The following is a 27,411-nucleotide window of genomic DNA, read 5'->3' as shown; positions in this document are numbered from 1 at the left end:
GGTATGAATCCATTGTCCCGTTGAAAGCATCGTGTACTATTGATTATTACTTGCGAGAGTCCCTCCCATGTTATCTGAAAACGCCAAACTACTTAATCTGCGACCGGATGTCTTTCGACAACGCGTTCAAGTGCCGCGCTGCCACGATATCCTTGAGCGCCAGGTCCGCCCCGTACTCTCTGCGAATCCAGTTCCGCAACTCGACCGAAACCAGGCTGTCCAGTCCGTAGTGAACCAGGCTCCTCTCGGGGGTGATCTCGTCCCGATCCAGCATCGTCACGTTGGACACCTTGGTCCGCAGCGCCTCCATGACGGCCTCGGGCGACGTATCCGCGCCGCCCTTCGCGTCCGCCCTCCCGCCCGCCGCGTGCGCCTTCTTAGCAGCGTTGCCGCCGTGCGACGAAGCGTCCCGCAGCGACGGCGGCGCGATGGCGCGGAGGAAGTGGAAGTGCTCCCAGGGCAGCTTCTTGTCCGTGTCGGTGGGCGTGGTGACGAAGGAGAAGCTGCGGCCGCGGACGTTGAGGCCGGACGCGGGGCCGACGATGGCGCCCTGGACCAGCGTGTACAGCTGGGCCTCGCTCAGGCTCAGGCCCAGGGTGCCCTTAAGGCGCTCGCTGATGCCGCGGTCGGCGACGTAGCCGACGCCTTCGACGACGGGCAGGCTGATGGACACGGCCGGCTTGCCCTGCTTGATGCGGTGTTCCGAGAAGGCGTCGAGGAAGGTCTGTCGACATTATCCGAAGTTAGCATGGTTCTGCTCCATCGATGTGCACGATGATGGTGTGGAAGTAACGTGGGGACGATGCTTACCGAGCTTCCAGAGTAGATGGATTGTCCAAAGTGACCAATGATCGAGTCGAGAGACGACAGCGACACGAAGAAGTCGAGGTCGGGGAAGAGCTCGTCCAGCATCCACGCTGCCTGCATCTTCGGACGAGTGATGTTTTGGTAGTCCTCGAACGACGAGTTCATGAACATGGCATCCTGTTAAACACGATTTCTTGTCAGTTTTTGTCCGCTCTTTGTGACAATATGCGACTAGGTCAACTGTACTCACCCGCAGATACAGTGCTCCGTGTACAACACCGCGCACCGGCGGCAAGTCTCTGATCTGCTCCTTAACGTCGAGCAGGCTGTCGCGGGAACCGACATCAGACGCGAGTGCGCGCATGCACACATCGGTGCCCTCGTACTTCTTCAACAATTCTGCGACCTGGGGACTCGAGGACCCGCTGCGTCCGAGCAGGATGATGTGCCTCGCTCCTTGCTTGACCATCCACTCTCCCAGCGAGCGTCCGATACCGCCCGTGCCGCCCGTGATTATGTACGTGGCGGTGGGTGCTAGAAGTGTCGTCCTCTTAGATGCAATGCCACTGGGGAAGGGAAGAGCCAAAGGCGAGGACCTCTCCGCCAAGACCGTCTCGTCCGGCCCCAGCGTCAACACCACCTTGCCGATATTGTGGCCCGTCTGCAGCCGGCGAAGCCCCGCCGCCATCTGCGAGATGGGCACTCGCGTGACGGGCTGGATCGGCCGGATAGCGCCGCTCTCGTAGAGCGCCACCATGTCCGAGAGCCAGCCGCGCACCGCGCCCGGCCGCACGCTCTCGACGGTGCGCAGGTCGAGGGCGTGGAAGCTGGCGTTCTGGAGGAACGGCCGCATCGCGAGGTGGCTGTTCTGGAGCAGGTCCTTCTTGCCGAGCTCGACGAAGCGGCCGTGCGGCGCCACGAGCTCCCAGGACTGCTGCAGCAGCGCGCCGCTCAGCGAGTTGACGACGACGTCGACGCCCCGGCCGTCGGTCGCCAGTAACACGCCCGCGCGGAACGCGGGCGTGCGGCTCGAGAAGACGTGCTCCGCGGGGATGCCGAACGCGGCCGTCAGGAACGCGCGCTTCTCGGGCGTGCCGGCCGTCGCGAAGACGCGCGCGCCGAGGTGCTGCGCCAGCATGATGCAGGCCTGGCCCAGGGCGCCCGTGGCGGCGTGGATCAGGATGGTCTCGCCCGGCTGCAGGCGCGCCGTGTCGACAATGCTCAGCATGGCGGTGCTGTAGGCGATGGGCATCGACGCCGCGTCGGCCATGTCCAGGCCCGCGGGCAGCCTGCAGACCTGCGAGCTCGGCGTCCGCACGTAGTTGGTCATGCCGGCGCGCGGGACCGTGTACAGCACCCGGTCGCCGACCTGCAGGTCCGTGGCGCCGGGCCCGGCTTGCACCACCACGCCGGCGCCCTCGAAGCCCGGGGGTGCCAGGGCAGCGAGCCGAGGACCAGCAGGAGATCGCGGAAGTTGACGCCGATGGCGCTGACCTGGATGATGACCTCGTCGCCGGACAGGGCGTTCCCGAAGACGGCTTGGGTGTTGTTGCGGAAGAAGATGGAGTCGGGACTCCCGACCGCGTCCACTGTCATCTCGAACGCCTGTTGCTCGTTCTCGGCACCGCCGTTCCAGATGCTCTGATCCTCCTTGACGGACACGCCAGCCTCCATAGCGAACGTCTGGTCCGCCGGCTCGTGCGGACAGAAGCGCGGGATGTGAAGCACACCGTCCACCATGGAGTACTCCTGTTCGTCGAGGATGCTGGGGCTCGCGAGGCGACGGGCCAACTGCGAGATCGCCTGCAGGCCTGCTTGGTCAAACGTGGCGTTTTCGAGAATCACGAACGCTTTCGCATCATCTTCCATGCGCAGAGTGCGGAGCAGGCCCTTGATGAGAGCCGAGTCCGGGTGGGCGTTGGCAGGAATCACCCAGAGCACGTGCGCGGGCGAGTCCGTGAACGCTTTCTGCAGGGCGGCGAACATGTCGGGGGTTGGGTCGCTGAACCGGCTGTGTTGCGGGTCGTCCACGAAGATGCAGCCTGTCGTGGGTTCCAAAGCACTGAGTTCCGACAGTGGCGACACGGTTGCAGATGTGATCCCTGACGTGCCCTGCAGTTCTTGCGCGACCAGATCGGCGAACGCAGTATCGTAGTTTCCTGCACCGGATAATGGACAGACTGTGAAGCGGTCACCCGCAACCGTCGATGGAGAGTGTTTGGTAGCCCACATTGTCGTCATAAACTGCTCCGGCTCGCCGGGGTAGTCGTCGACGAATCCGTCGATGCCCGAGAACTCGTTGGTTTCCAACAGAGCCCGCCAGGAATCCTTGCTCAGCAGCGGCCCATCGGCGGACCGGTACGCGTCCTCGGACAGCCACCAGCCAGGCAGCGACGCGAAGGGGAAGCCCACGGGCAGCGACGTCTTGGTCAGCTCCAGCAGCACGAGCCGGCCGCCGGGCCGGAGGAGCGCGCCCGTGTTGCGGATGGTCTGGACCATGTCCGGGGTCGCGTGCAGCACGTTGGACGCGATGACGACGTCGTAGCCCTCGGCAGCGAAACCCTGCGCGGCGGGGTCGAGCGAGATGTCGAGCTTCTTGTACGTGACGTTCGCCGCCCAGCGGCCCAGCTTGGCGCGCGCGTTCTCGAAGAAGCCGGCCGAGATGTCGGTGAAGGTGTACTGGAACGACGCCGACGACGCCGACGAAGAGCGCGCCTCCATGGCCTCGAGCACGGGCAGCGTCGCGCTGCCCGTGCCGCCGCCGATCTCGAGGATGCGCAGGTCCGGGTTGCACTCGTACAGCAGCCCGAAGTACGCGGCCAGCGCCGGGTTGCAGCGCTTGCTGGCCGGGTCGTGCTCGTAGTAGCGCGTCAGCAGGCCGTCCTCGAGCATGATCTCGAGCGGCTCGACCTCGCCGCGCATGATTTCGGGGAGCTTGGCGCCCACCGTGCAGAGCATCTCGCCGGCCGCGTTGGCGCGGGCGACCCGGGCGATCAGGGACTGCTCATCCTCGACTAGGCTCGAGCTCGGGGACGGCACGGTCGCGGCGACCAGGCGCTGCGCCCAGGCTAGGAACTTGGAGAGATGGGATGGCAGATTGGACGGGTCGATGTTGTCGGACTTGGCGCTGTTTACCATTCGCCTCAAGAAGATGACGGAGATCTCGCTGAGATCGCGACGGGCTTGCAACTCATCCGCACTGGCAGGGGGCGGCGTGATGGTTTTGGCAAGGACGGAGCCGTCAACAAGGTCGACATGAGGTATGTGCCGAAGGAAGTAGGTCTTGGGGAGTCCTTCCAGCAGAGACTCCTCACTGGGCTGAGTAATCATCTTGAGCGCCATGTTGTCGATTTCCATGATGGGCTGCGGGGCTCCGCTGGACAAATCGAAGACCACGTAGCTCAGGTTCAGGTTGCCCGACTTCAAGTCATGCGAAAGCTTCCTGGTCACGATGGTAAGCTGATGTCCCGCATCGGCAGCGATCTTGTTGGCGATGCGCCATCGGTAGGTGTGGGTGGGCACATGGACAGGCCTTGGACCTTCGATTTCCTGGACGGCCCCAATAGTCTGGAGAAAGGAGTCCAGGGTCGGCGGGTCGACCGAGATCGCTGACGAGTCTTGACTCGATGGCGCCGCGATGTCACGGAGCTGGACCGTGTGGATGATGACCCCTGGGAGACGGCGCATGCCCACTGTGTTGAAGAAGGTCGTGCCATAAACGATGCCGTTCTGCCTCTGGGTGGCATATTCGGCCTCGTGGTCCATCGGCTGCGCCGTCGGGTCCTCCAAAAGAAGGGCCGCAGCCTTCACAGCGGGGCTCTCTTCAAAGGTCTCGCCGTGATCCCTTTCCACCAGGCCATGGCAATGCACCGTCCAGCCCTGGGCGCTCGACCACGACATGACCTCGAACGCCCACGCCGCGGTCGACGCCACCTCGGTGCCCATGTCGGCCGGACGAATCTTGGTCGTCAGGTCGACCTGCTCGTCCTCCTGGATGCGGAGGCCGCGGGTCACGTGGAACTCGCGCACGAGCACGTTGGGCACCACATTGGCGCTCTGATGGACCCTTCTGAACGCCTCCACGGCCAGGCAGAAGAAGCCGGTGAACGGGAAGAGGACGTCGCCAGCGACGTTGTGGTCGCGGATCCACGGGAGATCGTCCAGGGTGAAGACGTTCCGGTACACGTGTTCGTTGCCCTCGGCATAGGGACTCTTGGAGCCGAGGAGAGACGAGTGCGCTTCGCCTCCGAACAGCTTTTGTGTGGCGATTCGCGGTTGGTGGATGTAGCGGGTAGATTTGTTCCACTCGTACGGTGGAAGGTCGTACAGGATCTTGGCGTTCAACTGGCTGGTCTGATTGACCTCCCCAAGGTTGACCTCGATACCCGAAACGAACAGTTTCCCGGCAAGGGTTACCAGCGCAGTCGGCGATGGCATTCCTCGTATGAGGGAGGGGAGGTACGCCACCTTTGGCCCTTCCTGGCCGTTCTTCTCAGCCAGAACACTCATGGTTTGCATGGTCGGGTTCTTCAGCGCCGAGTGTGGTCCGATCTCGATAGCAAGCAGACGTCTCGCTTCGGCGGCTTCGCGCGTCTCTTGGCCTGACAGGTCGGTAGCATACAGTCTCTCCAGCGCTTTCAGGAACTGGACGGTGCCGACGAGGTTCTTGACCCAGTACGACCCGTCGGTCACGGCAGCGGCATACTCTTGCTTTCCGGTCACAGACGAGATGAAGGCCGGCTTGGTGAATGACTCCCGCTCAGGAGACTCCCGACTGGACAGGCAAAATGGCTCAATGGATGACAGGTAAGAAGCGGCCGCCGCTTCCATGTGGCGGGAGTGGTAAGCAATGTTCACCTTGAGGCGACGGGCAAATATGTCCTGGGCCTGGCACTTCTCCTGGATGTTCTCGATGGCATCGATGTCGCCCGAGAGAGTCACGCTGTTGTGGCTGTTGATGGCGGCGATGGTACAGTACTCTTCTTCCTCCTGGATCAGCTTCATGGCCTCCTCGGCGCTGGCTCCGACGGCCAACATGGCGCCCTGCTCCAGCCCTTCCAGGATGATGTCGTTGACGGCCACGCCTCGAAAGTACGAGATGGCGATGGCGGCCTCGAACGAGATGAGCCTGGCCGCAAACGCAGCAGCGATCTCGCCACTTGAGTGTCCCACCACGGCAGCGGGCGAGATACCCCAAGACTGAAGTAACATGATGAGTCCAAGTTGAATGGCGGTACAGGCAGGCTGGCTGATCTCGGCGTCGTCTACTCGAGACTCATGTTGAGGCTTGGAGAGCTCTTCTGCCAAAGACCACGGCGCACCCAGATTGGCCAAGAACGACTCTGCTCGCTTGATAGCCTGGGAAAAGACATCATACTGCTCAAGCCCCGAAGCCATTTGGAAATACTGGGCACCTTGGCCAGTGAAAATGAAGGCGATATCGCCGTCAAGCGTTTCCGAAGCTTTGGTACTGGGGGACGCCGTCCTGAGCTGTTCTAGCAAGGAGCTTAGGGAGTCTGCACTTAGAGCTAGCCGGTGACGAGGGAATTGGGTGCGGCGCTGGCCTAAGGTGTAGCTCAGGTCTTGCAGGACCTTTGCCGAAGTGGTTTGGTGCTCAAGATGGTCCGCAAGGGAAGAGGCATAGGTCTCCAGACTTGTGGCAGATCTGGCAGAAATGATGAAAAGCTTGTTTTTGGGTGCTTTTGATGATGCAACTCCGTTGGTTAGAGTAGGCTCCAAGTGTCTATCACCATTGACTCCATTCACCATTGGAGCGTGAATGCCGTTTGTTTGGGCCTGGGGCGCCCGTTCGAGGAGAACAGCTGCATTACTGCCACCAAAGCCTACACGGTATTGCTGTCAATGTTCTGCCATGAAATGAAGGGGTGTTGAGTCATTTTGCTCACCAAAGTTGGTCACACAGACGCGACGTGTCGCGCCGGGAGGCCACGGTATTGGCTTCTTCAGTACCTGATAACCATGTCTTTGGTAAGTGGAATGTACAAGAGAGCAGGGGGTTGGGGACTCACCTCTAGCCGCCCGTCGTTCACTATATCAGGGTTGAATTCCTCGAAGTTGGCATTGGGCAACATGCATTCTTGCTCAAGCATCATAATGGACTTGATCACCGACACCATACCGCTAGCCCCTTCGAGATGTCTGCAAGTTGTTAGAAAAGGTACACATACCGTAGTTGGCAGGTTATGAGAACTGACCCGAAGTTTGACTTAGCAGACCCAATGTATATTGGGTTACTTGACGACGCCTCTTTTGCTACCACTGCGGCAATAGCCCCGGCATCTATAGGGTCTCCTGCACGCGTGCCTGTACCATGGCCCTGTTGACAATCAGCAACACAAGATCAGGAATAGGCCGTCGATTGCTTCTCACCTCAACGAACGCGGTATCCCTGGGGTCCAGACCCGCAGACGCATGCAGTTGAACAAGTAGCCTCTCCTGGGCCACCTGCGACGGCATGGTGATCCCCTTAGTCCGCCCCGAGTGATTACACGTCGTGCCACGGATAACGGCGCGCACCGGGTCGCCGCAGGCCAGAGCATCTGCTAGTGGCTTGATAACGAGACACCCACCCCCTTCGCCTCGGCCAAAGCCTGTGGCTCTGGAGTCGTAAGCAAAGGATTTACCCTCTGGAGATAATGCACTACGCGTCGTGTTAGTTGAATTTGCGTCTCTTACGGAGGAGTATCTTAGCTGATTCGCGTACCCTATAGATGCCAACGCAACCCACATCTCTGGCCCGCTGATCACGCTGCCCGCCGCTACGAGGGCGGCCGCGCACTCGCCCGCGCGAAGGCTTTGGCACGCCTGGTGGAGCGCGTAGGTGGTGCCCGCGCAAGCCGCGTCGACGGCCACGCTGGGCCCGGTGAGCCCAAAGAAGTACGAAAGCCGGTTGGCGACCAGGGACTGCGAGATGCCGAGTCCGGCGTATTTGTTCGTCGTTTGGAGGTCTTCCACCAGCCGCATGCTGTAGTCCGAGAACGTGGCCTGGGCGAAAACTCCGATGTTGGCACCAGCCATCTCAGGTAATGTCAACCTACGAAATCAAAGGATTAGCGAAAGTTTCAATCAAGGTGAAATAGCGTGAACATCAACTCGGCTGGGGACAGCTGCAGCTTCCACTTGCCCAGGTCGCCGACATATCCAACTGGCCACTTTAAGAGGAGACTTGAAAGTCACTTACCCAGCGCTCTCGGCTGCCTCAAAAGCACATTCAAGGACGAGCCGGGTCTGCGGGTCCAGAGACCGCGCCTCCTCGGCCTTGATATTGAAGAAGGAGGCATCAAAGGCATATACATCATCCGGCAAGAAGTGGCCTCCTTCAGACGGGTAAAACCCCGGTTTTTCTCCAGCATGGTAAAATGCATCTTTGCTGAACCGGTCCGCAGGGACCTCGGACCAGGCAGACTTGGCTTCGGCCAGGAATTCCCACAATCCCTTGCGCCCGACGCCTGGCGCTCGATAGGCATAACCAACGACGGCTAAGGGTGTGCTGGAGTCCATCGTCATGGCTTATGGGTATACGCGTAGTGCAAAGAAGAAATTTCAGAAAGCTTAGGAGGAAATAACATATGATACAAGATGACTGATCAGGGTTGGCTTTGGCGAAAATGTCACTGTATATACGATCAGGGGGACGGGATATAGAACCACGGAAGAAAATGGGGAATGGGTCACAGCAAATCATATCATATCATATCACAAATCACGTCCTCGCCGTGGATTTTGCATGCTCAAAAGCAATTATACCGTGCGTGAGACGCCTCGCGAAGGAGGTGCCGTCCCTTAATTTAGGCATCTGAATGTGCCGTGAAGAAAGTATTCGACTAGTGGGAATAGCACGTATGTCATCAAGTAGGGCGCCAAGCTACCATGCACGCCATCCAATGCCATTTGTAGTTTAAGTGGGATTAGGACCAAGAGTCTGAGTCTGGTTTTAGCTGTAGGCCGTTTGAAGAGGCCATGGGTGTTTATTGACGGATGTGAAATTCCTACGATCTCCATGTTCATGTTCTGGGTCCCAAATCGATATAGATAGTGATATCTCTACTTTTTGGTGAGACATGCAGGACCAAGTGGTGATTTCTGAGGGAAATTAGACATGGGAAACGTGGTAGAGGAGGGGTAAAATTCGCGTAGGGTAGAGTGTGTACAAAACTTGAATGCGAAAAGTCCTGTAAGACACGATGCCGCAATCATGCCCGCGTCTTAATCAGTGGAATTTACTTGGATTCGGAGGGCCTGGCCAAACTAGTGAATGCCAGCCGTTGTTGCACGAAATCTGCAAAGTCTGAGATATTGGGTGCCGTATCTCGATAAATAGAATTTGAATCGACGTTGGTCGCCGGTAGCTCATCTCCCTTTCTGAAACATGACAACTCTAGTCGCCAAATCAGGAAGCGTGTCTCGCAATAGACTTTTGTTACATCCTAAGACCCCCAGGTGTCGGCTCTCCACTTGACTCAAAGCTTGACTGACTTCCCGCCTACTTGGTTCGAATGTCTTGTTCCAATGCTTGTTGTGGGAGGTGCGTTGTCAAGGAGATAGGATGTGCTTGACGTTCCCGATAACGCCACCGACTAACAGGGGGTTCCGGCTGTCGAGGTCGGGCTCCTTGTCCTTTACCAAGACCTTTCCAAGTGATGGCGGGAACCTGATTGTATGAGCTTTAATCAGGGGTTCGTCCACCGATGCCCTTCATACGGAGCCATCGCTTGACTAAGCCGTAATTCTCACGCACTCAGCCAAATAACAAAGGGAGCATACCTCATTCTTCTTCCTCTTCATAGCCATCGCATACCCACTGAGAGAGTACCACCAGCCATGACAGCGATACCGAAACAAACTCTGGAAGAAATCGCCCAGTCGTGTGGCGTTGCCGTCGACGCCATCGAGGATGTCTACTCTTGCACCCCGTTCCAGGTCGGTATCATGGCGCAGCCAGATCAACGGATATACCACCACATTCTGGTATTTGCGATGCACGCCTCCGTAGACAAGGGTCGTTTCTGCCAAGCCGTGTGTCATGTGGTGGCCAAGAACCCAGTCTTACGAACCCGCATCGTGAACTGCGACCTTGGGCCATCGCAAGTTGTCATCGCAAATGATTTCCAGGTGGCTCGACATTTCACGAGCCTGGCGAGCTTTTGGGAGGACCAGAAGTCCGTCGAAATGGACCTTGGAACATGTCTGCTCCGGATTTCCATGGTAGAGGACAAGTTAATTCTGGCCGTGCATCACGCTCTATTTGACTACACCGCCCTCCACACACTGCTCAACGACGCGTCGCGGGTGTACCACGGCGAGCCAACCGAAGACCACGCAAGTTTCAAGCTTTTCTCGGATTCCCTCTCGTCCCTTGATGAGGATTCTGCGAAGGCGTTCTGGGCCACCAAGTTTAGCGGCCAGCCCACCGTCTATCCGCCGGCCAAGATGGGTCACATCCCGGAAGCCTCGCAAAAGATGCTCAAAGAAATCAAACTGAAGTCCGCGCTCTACAAAGTCGAGTCTTCTCTCATACCATCGTACATACAGGCGGCCTGGGGCCTCACCGCCGCATCCTACCTACAATCCGAGAGCGTCGCGTACGGCCTCGTGTGCTCGGGTCGTCACGCTGCGATGGGCGGGTTGGAGACCACATTGGGGCCTACCATCGCCACCGTCCCGGTCCAGATGGACATGGAAAGCTCCGCGACCATCACGGACATGATCAAGGAGTGCACGCGCGACCGCCGCGAGACGCAGGCGAGCCCGGCCCTCCAACTGGGGCTGCTCAAGATCCGGCAGGCCAACGAGGCGGCGGCGGCGGCCGCCCGGTTCACTACCCTACTGAGCATCGTGCAAGACGACGTCGCCACCTACACGAGAGATATGACGTTCGAGTACGAGCACGAGACGCGCTCGCCGTACAGCCTCAACCTGATTTGTACCCTCAGTCCCGGGATCGTGGCGGTCCAGGCCACCTTCGACGAGACCGTCGTCCCGCAGCAGCAGATGAGCCGCGTGCTGAATCAGTTCGAGCACATGCTCCAGACTCTGATACGGTCTCCAAAAGAGACTGTCGTCGGCAAGCTCCCGTGCGTGGGTGTCCACGACCGCCGGGAGGTCCTGGAATGGAACCGGACGGTCCTGGACGTGCCCCAGCACTGCTTGCACGAGCTGCTCAAGATGCAGGCTTTCGAGCGGCCGGATCAGGTTGCCGTGTCGGCGCATGATGGCAGTCTAACCTTTGAGGAGCTGCACGAGCTCTCGGATCGTCTCGCCTACGAGCTCCGAGGCCGAGGCGTTTTGACGGAAGTCCCTGTCGCTCTCCTGTTTGAAAAGTCGCTATGGGCCGTGGTGGCGCAGATTGGCATTTTGAAGGCAGGCGGCGTGTGCGTCCCGATCGACCCCGAGCACCCCATGGTTCAGAAACTAGCTGTCATCTCCAGCTCCAAAGCAATGTTGTTGGTCACCTCGGCGGACCAGTGCCTTGGACAGCAAAACCAGCTTAAGAAGCTGCCGATTGAGACTGTGGTCGCCAGCCAAGAGTCTCTTTCAGCTATGGCCGACACCAAGTTCCAGCCCCTCGATCATGCTGCCACACCCTCGCAGGCCGCCTTCATCCTGTTCACAAGCGGGAGTACCGGCGCCCCGAAGGGAGTTATCCTAGAGCACCGCAACCTCGTCTCGGCGTTGATGGCGTTTGGGCGTCGCCTGGGCTGGTCACCAGGCACTCGCGTTCTACAATTCGCCTCCTCGGTCTGGGGTGCTAGCATTATCGAAACGCTGGGCACATTGATGTTTGGGGGCTGTGTGTGCATTCCCTCGGAAGATTCGCGGGCTTCCGACCTGGCGAACTACATGGCCTCAGCCGAGGTGGAGTGCGCCATCCTCACGCCCACCATCATCCGCCTGTTCTCGCCGAGCGACATGCGGAGCCTCAAGACCCTCTGCTCGGCGGGCGAAGCAGTCGATGTCGTATCCGCCCGCAAGTGGTCTCTGGGCGACGTTCGCTTCTTCAACGGCTGGGGCCAGAGCGAGACGTCGGTGTGCAGTGCGTTGGCGGAACTAGGCCCTGATACCCCATACCCTCAGAGCATCGGCACGCCCGTCGGCTGTTGCATATGGATCACCGAGGAGAACGACGTGAGCAAGCTGGCGCCGATCGGGGCCGTCGGGCAGCTGCTCATCGAGGGCCCTGGCGTGACGCGGGGCTACCTGAATGATGAGGCCAGAACGGTGGAATCCTTCATCCCGCCTCAGCCATGGACACCTCGGAGGCAAGTCGGGCAAGATAGAAGGCTGTATCGGAGTGGAGATCTGGCGCGATACTATGCCGATGGGAGAATCGAGTATATAGGCCGACAGAGCAACCAAGTGAAACTACACGGGCAAAAGTTTGATCTCGGAGAGGTTGAGAAAGCCATCTGCTCGTCTGCCGCCGCTCGGGGTGCCTTTACCACAGTCCAAAAAGCGGCCGAAGGTGAAAACGACGTCCTGGTAGCCGTCGTGACGCTGTCAGATCCCCGCATTCCAGCGGGAGCTGAGCTGGAGGAAGTGTCCGTCCAGAGCAGTGAGGGCCTCGCCGGCCAAGGTCTGCAGAAGCTACGAGACGATGTCGCATCTCAGCTGCCCTCCTACATGACCCCTACCGCGTGGCTGGTTGTCCAAGATCTACCCAGAACGGCTTCTGCCAAGCTAGACAGGCGTCGTCTGAAGGAATGGGCGGAGAAGAAGGATCTCACAACGGCAAAGATGACGATTGACTCCTTGTTGCGCAAGCAATTGACCGCACCGGTCACGGCAAAGGAAAAAGTCATGTATTCATCCTGGGCAGCGGCGTTGTCGGTGCCAGATGGGAAGCTTGGCAGGGAAAGCTCGCTGCTTAGGCTCGGGTGCGACTCGGTCACGGCCATGAAGATTTCTTCCGTATGCCGTCGGGAGGGTCTCAAGGTCACAGTGGCTACACTGCTTCGTAGTGAATCTCTGGCCGATGCTTCCGCCGCCTCAGAATGGCTACCTGGTTTCGCCGATGCGGATACCGACGGTGAAGAGTCTATCGAAATTTCTGAGCACTCTCTAGCCTTGAGTGAAACTCATTTAGCTCAGTCGAAGAACCCGAAAGTGCAAATGCTAGCTACGCACCTCGAGTCGATTGGGATTTCGATACCCGACGTCCAATCCGTGCTGCCTTGCACATCCATGCAAGATGGCATCCTGTTTGCACAGATGAGGGGGCCGGCGACGAATATTGGAACACGCTGCAAATGAAGATGTCTACTGAAGACAACCAGGACGGCGTCGATCCCCATCAGCTCGCCCGAGCATGGCAAGCTGTCTGCGACGCCCAGCCCGTCCTGCGCACCTTCTTCATCAGCTCCATATCCGACACCGAGTCCGCCTTCCAGCAGATCATCCTCAAGGACGTCTCCGCCTCCCTATCGCAAGGCCCGGTCAAGTCGCGTCTGCGCCCGGCGGCGGACTTCCCGAAACCGGACTTCTCCGCCGCCCAACCTCCACACCACCTGCATCTCACCCGGGTCTCGCGCTACATCGTGTACGCGACCATCTATATCAGCCATGCCCTGATCGACGACAGGTCTATGGGCATCCTCGGGCAGCTCCTGCGCCAGGCGTATGCCAACGCGTCGGCGCTGGCTCTCGGGCCGGACCTGGGCGACTACGTTGCCTGGGATCGTAATCATCGCGCTTCCGCTCGAGCGTATTGGTCTAACTACCTGTCAGGCGTCAGACCATGCTTGCTGCCTCGCTCTGCGTCCCCCAAGGTGGAGCTGGGCTCTTCCACGGCCGACGCCGGTAGTAGCTTCCATGACGCAATACCCAGAAGAGACGCCAGTGCGATACATGCCTTCTGTGCGCGACAGGGCATCACGCTTGCCAACTTGGCACAGGTGGCTTGGGGTATCGTCTTGGAGAACTGCACCGGGATGGAGTCGGTGTGCTTCGGCAGCATACTCTCCCAGCAAAGCGCCGTCGAGCGCGGCGAGGAAACGCTGGGCCCGCTTCTGGCTATGGTTGTCTGCAGTTTCGAGACTCAGCCGGACACCACCGTGGCCAGCCTCCTGGGACGCGCCAGAGACGACGCCTTGGCGGTTCTGGAGAACGGCGGATGTCCCATTAGCGAAATGCACGACGACCTCGGGATGGGCCACTCGCCCCTTTTTAACACGGCCATGACCATCGCACGCATTCGCCCGGCAGATATCCAAGACGAGTCGGGCATGAAACTAGAGTATCTGGATCATGAAGATAATCCAACCGAGGTAAGGAGTGTCCTCTTGCGTTGCTGTGGCCATTGCTAATCCGATATGACAGTATCCCCTTACCATTGGAGTCGGGTATGACCAGGACACGTACGGAGCGCGCATATGGTGCGACGAAACCAAAGTGTCGAGCTCCTATGCGTCGGAGGTGGGCGTCATGTTCTCCGTCGTGGTGGAAAGCATCATGCAAGAGCCTGAGGTAACTGTACAGGCTCTGGCGCGGAAGCTGATCCGCCCAAGCCTCATGCCAACCACCGCGAGCACTCCGAGTTCATTTGACAAACTGGATTCATACCAAGGGTCGTCCGCAAGCGACTCTGGATACCTCCGCAGCAGCGCGCCCTCGGTTTCCTCGGCGGAAACAGAGAACCTCTCCGACACCGAGGCCGACCTACGTCAGCTGTGGTCGCAGATTCTGTCATTGCCCGCCGACACCATCGAAAGGACCGGCAACTTCTTCGAGCTGGGCGGGAACTCCATCCGCGCGATGCGATTAGTCAACAAGGCGCGGGAAGCCAAGCTCATGATCACGGTCGCCGACGTTTTCAAGATTCCCGTGCTGGCAGATCTCGCCGGGGCCGTCTCGCGCATGCCGGCCGGCGAGCCAGTCCCGACCAAACACTTATCGGGCTCGAGTGCTCCTCTGGCGATGCATCGCATTACGGAGCTGGCCAAGGATCATGCCTGTTTCCGCCCGGACAATATTGAGAGCGTGGTCGAGGTCACCGAGCCCCAGGCCTTCATGCTCGCCGTGAGTGAGTTAGACGGCGAAAGCATGCACAATAAGTGCACTCTTGAGCTTCTGGGGGGTCTAGACATGGAACGATTTGCCAAAGCTTGTGAGCAAGTGGTGCAGCACCATGCCCTGCTGAGGACGGTTTTCGTTCAGCAAGGCAGCCAGCTGTACCAAGCAGTTCTTCGCACCCTCCCAACCAATACCGTGATAGTTGAGGGCAGTCGCGATGGTGATGTGGACGCGAAACAGTCTATGGCCTTCGACGAGGCCCGGTATCTACCGCGGTTCTTGCTCCGAGCCGACGAGCCAGACGATGAGAACAGCTTGTGCTGCGAGCTGGAGATTCGCATCCACCATGTCCTGTATGACGCCATATCATTGGGCCTGATACTGCAAGATTTCCGCGCAGCCTACATGGAAGAGCCGCTGTCCAACACGCCTAAGTTCTGCGACTGGGTATCGCAAGTCGGCTCCGTCAACCCGCCGTCCTCCTACGAGTACTGGCGCGGCCTTCTGAGCCAGTCCACCATGACGACGCTCTCGCCCCCACCCTGCCCGCCCGCGGGGGCTCGCACACCCGCACCGTCCGCTTCCGCACGCCGTCGCGCAACCTGAAGACGCGCCGCGGCCTCGCCTCGAGCGCGCTCAACGCGGCGTGGGCCGCGACGCTGTCTCTGGCGACGGGCGCGCGCGACGTCGTCTTCGGCGCCGCCAACATCAACCGCAGCCGGTCGTTCCCCAACGTCGTGCAGGTGCCGGGCCCGTGTCTGAACCTGGTGCCGGTGCGGGCGACGCTGTCTGACGACCAAGACACGCTGGGCGCGCTGGTCGAGCGCCTGCAGCGCCAGGCCACCGACGGCATCCCGCACCAGAACCTCGGCTTCCGCTCCGTCGCGAGGGCGTGCACCGACTGGCCCGCGTGGACGCGCCCTCGGGTCCGTCGTCGTCTACCAGAACCACGAGGCCGTCGGCGACACGCTCGGCTTCGGAGACGTCGAGGCGGCCTTCTCGGGCGTCGGGACCATCGGCGACTCAACCGACTTCTGGGTCATTGCGCATCCCGCGGCCGAGCCGGAGGAGGACGATGAGGTCGAGGTCGAGATTATCTACGCCCCGCAGAGGACGTCGGACCAGCAGGCGCAATGGGTGTCTCGCTGCTTGGAGGCGGTGCTGGCCTCCGTGCATACGCTATTGGAACAGCCGCTCGAGTCTCTGCAAGGGCTTATGGATGAACCTGTACCAAGCCATGTCCCCGTGGGTATGGAGATCGCCAAGTACCAAGGCAATATCGTCAGCTCCGGTTCCCCGACCACACAGGCGCAAGCCATTGTGACGCGTGCCTGGAATGAGGTCGACTTACCAGATCAGCAGAGCGATGTAGACGGTCATGGTACCCCATCGCTATACGGCAAGGGCGATCTGGTGACGGTGGTCATGCTCGCGTGGTGGTACCGATACCGTGGCTATGATATCTCCATGTATGATATCATCGACAACCCGACTATACTGGGGCAGTCACAGCTACTGGACAAAAGTCTCTCGGCAAAAGGGTAGATTTAAAGGGTTAGTGATGATATTGTAGATTTGACATGTAATAACAAATCGAGTGGAGGATATTTGTAAACGACATGTTCGGAATTATACGACAGGGATGGCGTCGGTTTCATTTTTTATCTGACTAGGTTTTGTTATTTACTGGGAAAGTACACGATAAGACTGTTGTATAGCTACTACAGCCAGTTCATAGTTGCGAAGCAAAATAATAGCAACTATACCGGGACCAACAAACATTGGCCATATGAACTCCTGTTGGCAGATCGGTCACTTCGCTGGTGTTGACACCGGAGGTTTGTCTAATTCGGCGCACGACTGCGGCACAGGGCGGGGCCAGTTTTTACCCCTGACCAACAGCTTTCGGAGAATCCCCCGCTGCTCGGAACGCGTCACGGGGATGCGTGGGAAGATAAGCGCTGACGACGATTGACACGCTATGCTCTTTTTTAGATAGATTAAATTCTCGCACACTTACTTGCGGGGTAGAACAAAACATAAACCTTCCCAACGATTGATAGACCATAGTATTTAGATCTAAATTGACGATGAGGCACCTTCCAAGTTGTTTTCCTTCGGGCATCGGCCTCTCCCTGCTGATAGCCCTGCTCGATCTCACACCTGCCACTGTCGCCGCCCCCAACCCAGCCATCTCGGACTTCGACTGGACGACCGTGACGCCCTCGACCTCGCTCAACTACACAAGCTGCTACGACCACGCGTACAAATGCGCCAAGCTGGTGGTCCCGCTCGACTGGCTATCGGCCGACTCTCTCACCGACGACACCCGCCACCACGACAAGACCAAAGCATCCACCGTGACCCTGGCCATCATCGCCCGCCCCGCGATAGTCCCCGCGTCCGACCCCCGCCACGGCGGCACCATCCTCACCAACCCGGGCGGCCCGGCGGGCTCGGGCGTCGGCTTCCTGCTGCGGGCGGGCGCGCTGATGCAGCGCACGGCCGACAGCGCGGCGCGGGGCCGCCACTACGAGATCCTCAGCTTCGACCCGCGCGGCGTGGGGCTGACGGAGCCGCGCGCCGACTGCTTCGGCGGCGACAAGCTCGCGCGCGGCGCCGCCTGGTGGACGGACCGCGGCCTGGGCCCCGTCGGCGAGGCCGCGGGGGCGGGGGCCGTGGGGAGCTGGGTGCGGTGCGGCGGGCCATGGCGCGGGCGCGGGGGCTCGGCGGCATGTGCGAGGGGAAAAACGCGGGGGCGGGCGGGGAGGGGGGATTTGGGGGTTCATGTCTACTAGCAGCGTGGCGAGGGACATGGTGGCCATCGTGGACAAGTTGGAGGAGCTGCGGGTGCAGACGTTGGCAGTGGCTCCTGGCACGGGTGGCGCCGATGAAAATGATGGTGAAGAGCAACAGAGGATCGAACTGCGGTCCTCGAACGACGCCGAACCAGATCCAACGCCTCGGATACAGTTTTGGGGGCTCTCCTATGGCACGGCTCTTGGCAATTACTTCGCGTCCATGTTCCCCGGTCGAGTCGGGCGCATGATCTTAGAAGGCGTGGAGGACGTAAACAACTATCACTCGGCGGTAAGTGAACAGTCCCAAGCGGCAGAGGCCAATTCTGATACGCTTTCTGCCTCTCTCCTTCCTTTTTGGCGGCCCAGGAAGCTGATATGACAATGAAACAGTCCTGGAGCGTCAACCTGCGGGACACTCAACACGTCCTGGACCACTTTTGGGAGACCTGTTACCGCGGCGGCAAGGCCTGCGCCCTCTACCGCCCAACAGACGGCGACGCGACGGCCATCCGCGACCGCGTGCGCAGCTTCATCGACTCGCTCGAGGCGAACCCCGCCCCCTTCGTCTCCCACGCGACCAACAACTTCGTCGCCATCACCAAGCACGACGTCCTCGAGGCCATCCTGAAGCCGCTCTACCAGCCGCTGCGCGATTTCCCGCACTTGGCGCAGCTTCTGTCCGAGGCGATGCAGGGCAACATCACGCTGCTGTACGACAGCGTGAACAAGGCACCCACGCACAAGGACAGCTGCCGCAACGGGACGGACTCCCCCCCCTACTACGTGGGGCCCCGACGTCATGACGGCCGTGGCCTGCGGCGACGGCGAGCCCCAGAGCAACCTGACGGCGGCTGGGTTCGCCGACTACGTGGCGGACCTCCAGAGGCGGCAGAACGCCGACTTCGCCTTCCTCGAGGCCCAGATCCGGCTGTCCTGTACCGGGTGGCGCATCCGCCCCAAGTACCGCTTCGGCGGGCCCTGGACCACGCCCGCAGCCGACCCCCGACGGGTGCTGGGCAAGCCGGCGGCGCCCATTTTGTTCGTGTCCAGCCGGTACGACCCGGTGACGCCGTTGGCCAATGCGCTGGCCATGACCAAGGAGCATCCGGGCTCGCGGGTGCTAGTCCAGGAGAATGCGGGACACGGCAGTCTCTTTTCGCCGGGGAGGTGTCGGGAGGACTACATCAAGAAGTACTTCGCGACTGGCGAATTGCCACCTGAGGGTGCGGTGTGCCAGCCCGATTGCGAGCCGTTTCAAGAGTGTGCGCGGATGGACGAAGGCGGCGTCCTTGGCGAACCGGGCGAGGCAACGAATCTTCGGGGTTGGCGGGCACCCCGGGCCATTATTTGATTGGTCGTGGGTGTTTTTTTTAGATAGATCTCACTTTCCGGCTTTAGTGGTGCTTGAAACTATACGTGCACGTACGCGCTTAGCACTGGAGCAAAAAGCTCGGGCAGAATGTTTGTTGCAGTTGATTGCTAGGAACGCGAAGCTCCGTACAAGAACGAAGCAAATTTCCTGGTCAAGTAGGCTGCCGGTGGCCCAAGAACCAGATAAACCTTGAGGAAGGGTACTGCTACCACAGAACGAAGATGTATGTGTGTGTACGTGGAAGATTGCCGGCAAACTTTTAGGGGTCGCGATGGCGGATGTTTACAGATTAAAGAAGACGACAAAACCGCATCTCCCATGGGGTGCAACCTAGAGCATCATCGTTAGGTGAAGTAGTAAACAGGGAACGGCCAGCCACTTACATTGTGAATATCTCCTCCCTCTGTGTACCGGTGAGTTCACGGGGTCTAATAATATCTCCTTCGCCGCCTCCCTCCGCCATAACCGCCATAATAACTACTGAATTGAACACCGCCATAACCGGGGTAATATGTGCTCGTATCTATAGAGATTTGGTAAGCTTATGTGCCTCCAGGAATACGTACGTAGTGGTTCAACGTTACTCACCTCGGACACGACTGATGCCCAGCTGACTGGCAACATTGACGTATCCCTCGCGCCCCACTACGCCCGTGTTCAGGATCTTCTTGACCGAATCTTCGTCGCCTTCCCAGGGACTCCGACACATGGGACAGGTCACTGGGTCCCTGGAGCCGCCGTTCTGTTGGCGCTTGGTGGCGGCCCACATCTCGAAGCACTCGGTGTGGATGTTGTTGCCGCAGGTGGCCTTGCAGTAGACGGTCTTGTCCGACTCGTCCAACTCGCAAAAGCAGATGGGGCAATCGCCCTCAATTGCCTTGCGGCTCCTGTCCTTCTCGGCGCCCCCCTCGGCGTTGTCGATGGGCGGGGCGCGCTGGAAGATGTCGCGCAGCTCGCTGCTGAGGAGGGCGAGCTGGTAGACCAGGTGGGCGTCGGCGCGGAGCACGCGGGACAGCACGTACAAAACGTGCTTGCATTGGTGGCCCTTCATGGCGTGCGGACAGTCGCACCGCGGCATCTTGGCGATGTGCACATGGTAAATGTTGCCGGTCGAGCCCGTCAGCTCCACGATCTCCTCGGGGCAGTTCAGGTCGCCACACCGCGTTCGGCTCAGGACGTAGAATCGCTGCGAGATGGCGCGCTGGTAGACTTCGTGGATGGCTTGCGGCGGCTTCTTGCGGAATTGCCGCATTCGCTTTTCTTCGTTGGGGTCTTTTGTCTTCTTTGCTTTCTTGGGCGGCAGCACCTCGATTACACGTACAGCTTGAAATGGTGGTTCGGGTTCCGGATCGGGTTGCTTGCGCTTTAGCGATGCGCCTTGGGATGGTTGGCCCCCATTGCGTTGGAGCTATGGTGGGTGTGGGGGAGGGGGTAGCGGATTTGGTGGGGGAACTACTGCACTTTAGGGGTTCGGTTCCGTACTCTGGGGTGCAGATGTCAATTGGCGAAAGGTGGTTGTGTAGGGCCAGCTATTCCGCCTTGGCAATCAACATTGATGATACTTGATCAATTCCCAGGAAAAAATCGTGATTTCCAAAAATGCAATTGATGAGGGGATGATGAACGGCAAGAGATGAAAGATGGAATGCGATGGAATCATGGGTGGCGCTCGATTGCGATGGCTCTGCAAGCAAGCAAATGACACCAATGCTTCGCGCCGTCACGTGACAGGTATGAGATCATCAAGTTTTCTAGGTCCGGGGGAGATCCGTGGAAAACTACCACCACAAAGGAGAGGACGGTTGTCTCCAGTGATATAAAGACATCGAGCGAAGCACTACTCAGACATATCTTGCGTACTGAGTTCAAGATGCGGCAATCACTTTACTGTTCTTCACACGAATCGCAGCTAATCCGACGTGCCTGTGAAGCACCGAGTAGCTGCTTTTGCGTTCGGGATCAGCCCCACCAGCCATTCTTTCCCCTATTCCATTCAGCCCCTGAGTTACGGACTTATGTTGGACACAGATGCCCTGGATCAGGAAAATAATGGGCTGTCCACGGGTGACATCAAGAGTGCCGCATTTGCAACCTACCGTTCCAAGTTATGAACCAGATCATAATCTCACGGCCCATGGAGTCGCCGCTACTCATATTCTGATTGCGCCTAAGCCGGAAACACTCGCTCGTTGAGGAACGGAGCATCAGCTGGCAATTTGAATTAGCAAAGGCCGCAGCTGCAAACCTCGGGAGTTGACGACAAGTTGTAAGCTATGGCATGAAAGGTGAATTATGCGAATGTTTATAGTACGTGAGGGCGACACTAGCGCAGTAAGGCAGAAGGTTGGTCGATGAAGATTTGTTACTAAGGAGTACGAGAATCTTGTCACCGATCAGAGTTCGGAACAATCAACCGTCGCAAGAAAATCCTTGCCGCTTCGGGTCGTGCCTTGCTTGGATAGGCAGGTAGCAGTCGTTGCATTAATTTTGATTCGCCGGTGAAATTGATGTATTAAACGTTATTGAACCTTGCTACAAACGAACGGCAGGAGCGGGAACCAAGTGAGGGCCATATTGACTTGAGATACGACCTCTCCAAAACCAACAATCCCTATTGAAGCCCTTTGATGCATTCTTAAAGACCCGAGCATCGTATTCTCAAGCATATTGAGACAGCTCATTCAAAACGGCACTGCTTGGGAGTTGAGCAGGTGCTACAGCCCCCAATGTCGACGTCAACCCCGCACTCGGGCCTCCTCCCCCTCATCCTCTGTTGGCTGCTGCTGTTAGCCAACAATGGAGCCGTCCGCGCCGCCGACGAGGACATCCTCCGCTTCATCAACCCGCTGATCGGCAGTACGAACGGCGGCAACGTGTTCGCCGGCGCCACCCGGCCCTACGCCCTGGCCAAGCCCGTCGCCAACGTGGACGGCCAGAACACGGGCGGCTTCGCGACCGACGAGTCCAACGTGACGGGGTTCAGCGCCGTGCACGACTCGGGCACGGGCGGCAACCCCAGCCTCGGCAACTTCCCGCTGTTCCCCCAGGTCTGTCCCAGCCGCGACGACGTCAACAGCTGCCAGTTCCGCATCGGCGACCGCGCCGCCCGCTACGTCAACGGCAGCGTGGTCGCGGAGCCGGGCCGCTTCGCCGTCGAGCTGGCGTCGGGCGTCAAGGCGGAGATGACGAGCAGCGAGCATGCGGCTCTTTACCGTTTCGAGTTCCCGGCTGCGGCGGGGGTGACCCGCTCGTGCTGCTTGACTTGACGGACTTGTGGCAGAGCCGTCAGAACGCCTCGGTCAGTGTGGACTCCGCGACTGGCCAGATCAAGGGGAACGGCACCTTCCTTCCCAGCTTCGGCGCAGGGTCTTACGTGATGCATTTCTGTGTGGACTTCCACGGTGGTGATGTCCTCGACAATGGCGTCTGGGTCAACAATCGCGCCGGCACTGAGCCGAAAAGCTTGTATGTCACCCGCGGCTTCAACCTGTTTTTCGTGGAATCAGGGGGTTGGGTCAGATTTCAGAACCTCGTCAACAACACCCTCACCGCGCGTATGGGGACCAGTTTCATCAGCACCGAGCAAGCTTGCCGCCATGCCACCGACGAGATCCCCAACCCTACAACTGATTTCGACCGTTTGGTGACGGAAACCAAGGATGAGTGGCGACAGAAGTTGGGCCCCATTTCCATCAAGTCAGGAGGCGCTAGCGATGATCTGCAGAGCAGCTTTTGGAGCGGCATCTACCGCGGCATGATCTCGCCCCAGAACTACACTGGAGAGAACCCCCATTGGGACAGCGGCATCCCCTATTTCGACTCGTACTACTGCATTTGGGATTCTTTCCGCGTGCAACACCCACTCCTTACCATCTTGGATCCCGTGGCACAATCACAGATGGTCAATAGCTTGCTAGACATCTACAAGCACGAGGGCTGGCTACCTGACTGCCATATGAGCCTGTGCTCGGGCTGGACGCAGGGTGGCTCGAACGCCGACGTCGTCCTAGTGGATGCCTACGTGAAGAACCTCACCGGCATCGAATGGCAGGTCGCGCTTGAAGCCATCATCCAAGACGCCGAGGTTGAACCCTTGGAGTGGTCGTACCAGGGACGGGGTGGTTTGCAGAGCTGGAAAGGCCTCAACTACATCCCCTATCTTGACTTCGACCCACTCGGCTTCGGGACCAACTCACGCAGCGTCTCCAGAACACTTGAGTATTCCTACAACGACTACTGTCTTGCCACTCTAGCCCAAGGGCTGGGCAAGACCGACGTCTACAACAAGTATATCCAACGGAGCACGAATTGGCGTAACATCTGGAAAGACGACCAGACTTCGGCCATTCGTGGTAACGACACTGGCTTCAAGGGGTTCTTCCAGCCCAAGTACATGAACGGGACCTGGGGCTACCAAGATCCCATTGCCTGTTCGGCGCTGGCAAGTTTCTGCTCGCTGACCACGAACCCAAGCGAAACCTTTGAGGCCAGCATCTGGCAGTATCAATTGTAGGTTTTCAAGTCTCCAACTGCCCACGTCCACTCTTCTCGTAGCTAACATATCAAAGTCTCGTGCCCCAGCAGATCTCCACGTTAATCTCGTTAATGGGCGGCGACAAAGAGTTCATCTCCCGTCTCGACTACTTTCACACCTCGGGCCTAGCCGACATCTCCAACGAGCCCGTCTTCTCCACGGTGTACCTATACCACTACGCAGGGCGCCCCGCCCTGTCGACGAAGCGGCTGCACACGTACATCCCGTCCAAGTTCCGCAACACGAACGACGGGCTGCCGGGCAACGACGACAGCGGGTCCATGGGGGCGTTCGTCGTGTTCGGCATGATGGGCCTGTTCCCGATCGCGGGCCAGAACGTCTACCTGATCTCAGCGCCCTTCTTCGAGGAGCTGAGCGTCGTCCACGGCGTCACGGGCAAGACGGCCACAATCCGTGCACTCGGCTTCGACCCCACCTACGCCAACGTCTCGATCCAGAGTGTCACGGTCAACGGACAGCCCTGGACCAGGAACTGGATCTCGCACGAGCTGTTCACGGAAGGGTGGACTATGGAGATTACGCTTGGGGCGGAGGAGTCGGCGTGGGGGACGAAGCTGGAGGATCGTCCGCCTAGTTGGGTTAGTGGTATTTGATATGATGCGGTCCCATAGTAATCGACTACCTGTTATAACAGTCTAAATGATTAACGCCTAGAGCTAATTCGTATCGGAACCGGTCTCGTGGCAAGTTGATGAGACATTTGGTTAGCCACTTCGTACATCTAAAGAGAGACCCGTAATATACTCGGTCAGGATATAATCAACTCATACAGAGAACGGGTAACTATCAAACCGTCACCTTCAAATTCATTATTACTGAAGTGTATCAAGTCTGTAGATTATAACATGAGAGATGGGGTTGGGTTGGTCGCAAGATCTTTTCTCAAAAGTGAGGAATCATCTGCAGCCAGCTTGGTACCGAATAAACCCCAATAGCAACACTTCGCAAACTAGCAAAAGACTCAATAACCAGGAAAGCCCTCGCGAACATGTAAATACCGAAATTTATGAGGATTATGATAAAAAGCATTACCAAGATGATAGAACTGATAGCAGATGGTAACAAACTCAGTGCTTTCTTGAATTTTCCTGCCCGCAAGCCTGGATAAATCCTTCTCAGGTCGTATCGACTCAGGGTAATATAGATGATTGCAAGGTTGACTATCAGTTGGGCCACTACGGCCCCAGAAGACAATCTCCAAACGAGTTGTTCGAATGAAGAAGGGAAGTGATAGTTCCAAGCAATCGTGTGCAATCCACCGTAAAGCATGGACATTGGGAGGAGGATTAGAAATGATATCTCTCTCTCATTCATAAATGCGAGCATTACCTGGCCTCGGTGTTCTCTTCTCTCCCGGTATGGGATGATGTTTGATTGACGTTGGAACGGGGTGCGAGAGTTCCTGGTATGAGGTGCATGTTTCTTGCCGAGGTGCTTCATCCACGTTGGGACAAGTCCGGAGTCGGATGCGCATAGAATCCCGAGGTCCGGTCCAACGTGAGGGCCAATCATTCTTGGACAATAGAGCTTCCCCGAGGCATCATCCGAGGCATCTCCTGTGCGGCCAAGGCGTCGGTAAACATTCACAGCACCGTTCAATGCCTCACACTCAGATTTACTGAGAACGATTCCCGCAGGAAACTGCAAGGCACATGTGAGATTATCAACACTCTGCAGAGTGATGGGTTTATCCTGGGAAATTTCTGTAAATATTGGTGTGAATATCAGGCTATCGGTTGCGTTTCTTGTATGCGCTAGCCAAATGGGCTGGGATTCGTTGCTAGTTCTGTCGTGAGGTGCAGGAATACCCGGAATGGTGTTTGCAACTCTATTATTCGAAGCAATTTTGGTTGCAACCGGATCAGGTTGCTTGAAATCACTCGTGTGCCGACTGTTGCCCTCCTGGCTGCCATTCGCCTCCATGGGCGTCTCGTTGGCAGCTTCGAAAGGAGCAAGGAAAACCCTCTTGGAATCAATTAGATTCCAAGCGCGGTGCTCAAATATTAGCAGGTGAAGAGTATCCTGTAAGCCATCCAGATTGATAACTTCCGCACCCGTGATGTCAAGCGGTTTCTGGCTTCAAGTCAGCAGTGTTAGAAGGGCTGTTGATAGGTTGCAAATACCTTGAACCATAAAGCATACATGATGTTGGCACATATAACATGTATCAGTGTGTGAAGTTCCAATAGGGTTAGTGGTAACCCATAGTGAAACCGCACAATGCATTGCATGGCCATCCAAATAATCTGTCCAAACACCAAAACCTTATGTATCAAGTTGGCCTTGCTTCTATCGGAGACTGATTCTGGAGAGATGTATATGAACTTCCCTGCTTGGGCAAGTGCCACAACACCAACTGAGGATAACGTCTCATAACAGTCGTTTGCCGTTATGTCGCCAAATACTCGATCATCTCTTGGCGTGTTCTCGCTCAGATGATGGAGAGGAACCTGCAGGCCGCCCATCACAACGAAGAATCCGTACTGTAGATCAAATTTAAACTGGTGATGCTTAGTCAAAGGACTTCTGAGTGGTTTATGGTAAATCAGATCAAAGCACTAACAAGACAAGACGGCATTCTGACATATGGAAGATGCTTGGAGGGGGGATCCGTTGAATATTGTACTGACTTTCTTATCAGAAGCACTATCCGAACTCTGGAGTTTCGTCAACTCTGCCGCCACCCATCTCGCCTCCAGATACTGTACCACAGCGAGGTATATGGCGACTTCGGGGGCAAAGAGTCCAATTGCCACCCACTTCAACTTTTCAAGGAGTCGGGCCTTCCATCCTTGCTTGCCGGAGATGTTCAAGTGAAGAGCAGTATATATGCACGCCGTCAACGTAGCGATACAGGTTTGTAGGATTGATGCGGTACTTCTGTACTGTTGGCCAGAAACCCAAGGAGGTGCCAGCTCGGTTTTGAGCCTGGTGAGGTTGTTGCCAGCATCTTCAAGTTGATCTCTGATGATGCGTGCCGAGTCATCTGCTGACACCATCAGGGGCAGCAAGACAAGGCCCGAGTAGAACGCTTCGGCAAACATCTCGAGTAGAAGGATTCTGGTTGATTGGCAGCTTGGCACCGAATCGAAAGAAAACAGCAAATTCAAGTAGCAGTCGGGGATTTCAGAAAGCGCCAAAGGGACGAGATGTGAAATGCCTGCACATGTTGGGAGCCGCGGGGGTACAGCCCATTTGAGAAAAAAACACCAAACGACTGCCTTCTAGGACAACACGCTGAGCACCAGGCCGCTGCGGATAGTAATGGATGGCGGGTTACAATAGATGACTACATATGAAGAAGGCATATCGGAGCCAATGGAGTCTTGGAAACTGGCTCACGTTTCGTAGTACCTGCAGCACGTGGCCAGTAATTGGTTCAATCTGGTATTGGTAACAGGCGGTAGACCTAAGAAGAAACCACAGGCATAAATAAATTACGGACATGACAGGGCTATAGCATGACAAGAGGAGCCATTGGAGACAAGAAGAAAGGATTCCAATACTCGCTGCATGAAACCGGGCAATAGAACCCTTTCTTTTTTTTTTTTTGAGGTGTGAGTGGGCAGGAGGGGCATCGACATGGAATATGACCAATAGGTACAGACACTCGTGCCGTTCTGCCATCCTTCGCAGTTTTGTTACCCCAATATCTTATCCACAACCCCGATATACCAGCTGGATCGTTGGTTCACATCTAACATGCCAAGAGCGCATAGAACTGGAGGGTCTGCTGCCATACCCTCACACTGCTCAAGTGTGGGCTGCCATCCACGGCTGCACGCAGATTCCTTCCCAAAGATTAACCCTTCCCCTTCCTAATCCACTATCCTTTTCAAACTATATGA

General features: G+C 57.7%; 5 protein-coding genes across 5 annotated transcripts; 2 read left to right on the top strand and 3 right to left on the bottom strand.

Moving 5' to 3' along the window:
- Positions 1 to 88: 88 nt before the first annotated feature.
- Positions 89 to 8,334, bottom strand: PG998_011953 (polyketide synthase; the record flags this gene model as incomplete). The annotated part of the gene is made up of 10 exons (XM_066878769.1): positions 89 to 724; positions 811 to 984; positions 1,058 to 2,224; positions 2,263 to 6,650; positions 6,714 to 6,777; positions 6,837 to 6,966; positions 7,023 to 7,144; positions 7,198 to 7,468; positions 7,532 to 7,861; positions 8,009 to 8,334. 10 exons carry the CDS (start codon positions 8,332 to 8,334, stop codon positions 89 to 91), a joined length of 7,608 nt encoding a protein of 2,535 aa, XP_066725153.1.
- Positions 8,335 to 9,648: 1,314 nt separating this feature from the next.
- PG998_011952 (uncharacterized protein) lies at positions 9,649 to 18,857 on the top strand (the record flags this gene model as incomplete). The annotated part of the gene is made up of 8 exons (XM_066878768.1): positions 9,649 to 12,860; positions 12,911 to 14,090; positions 14,143 to 15,188; positions 15,293 to 15,578; positions 15,637 to 16,304; positions 16,943 to 17,530; positions 17,634 to 17,925; positions 18,027 to 18,857. The coding sequence occupies 8 exons, from the start codon at positions 9,649 to 9,651 to the stop codon at positions 18,855 to 18,857; spliced, it is 8,103 nt and encodes a 2,700-aa protein (XP_066725152.1).
- Positions 18,858 to 19,588: 731 nt separating this feature from the next.
- Positions 19,589 to 21,162, bottom strand: PG998_011951 (uncharacterized protein; the record flags this gene model as incomplete). Its single annotated transcript, XM_066878767.1, has 2 exons — positions 19,589 to 20,385; positions 21,105 to 21,162. 2 exons carry the CDS (start codon positions 21,160 to 21,162, stop codon positions 19,589 to 19,591), a joined length of 855 nt encoding a protein of 284 aa, XP_066725151.1.
- A 572-nt stretch (positions 21,163 to 21,734) lies between these two features.
- On the top strand, positions 21,735 to 24,156 carry PG998_011950 (putative secreted glycosidase; the record flags this gene model as incomplete). The annotated part of the gene is made up of 3 exons (XM_066878766.1): positions 21,735 to 22,247; positions 22,289 to 23,517; positions 23,577 to 24,156. 3 exons carry the CDS (start codon positions 21,735 to 21,737, stop codon positions 24,154 to 24,156), a joined length of 2,322 nt encoding a protein of 773 aa, XP_066725150.1.
- A 1,136-nt stretch (positions 24,157 to 25,292) lies between these two features.
- PG998_011949 (uncharacterized protein) lies at positions 25,293 to 26,607 on the bottom strand (the record flags this gene model as incomplete). The annotated part of the gene is made up of 4 exons (XM_066878765.1): positions 25,293 to 25,330; positions 25,372 to 25,636; positions 25,687 to 26,064; positions 26,194 to 26,607. 4 exons carry the CDS (start codon positions 26,605 to 26,607, stop codon positions 25,293 to 25,295), a joined length of 1,095 nt encoding a protein of 364 aa, XP_066725149.1.
- Between the last annotated feature and the right edge of the window lie 804 nt (positions 26,608 to 27,411).

This window comes from Apiospora kogelbergensis (genome assembly GCF_038363985.1).
Source record: "Apiospora kogelbergensis strain CBS 113332 chromosome Unknown utg000008l_segment0_segment0, whole genome shotgun sequence".
In the NCBI taxonomy this organism is placed as follows: Eukaryota; Fungi; Ascomycota; class Sordariomycetes; order Amphisphaeriales; family Apiosporaceae; genus Apiospora; species Apiospora kogelbergensis.
This window is presented reverse-complemented; position numbering and strand designations above follow the sequence as displayed.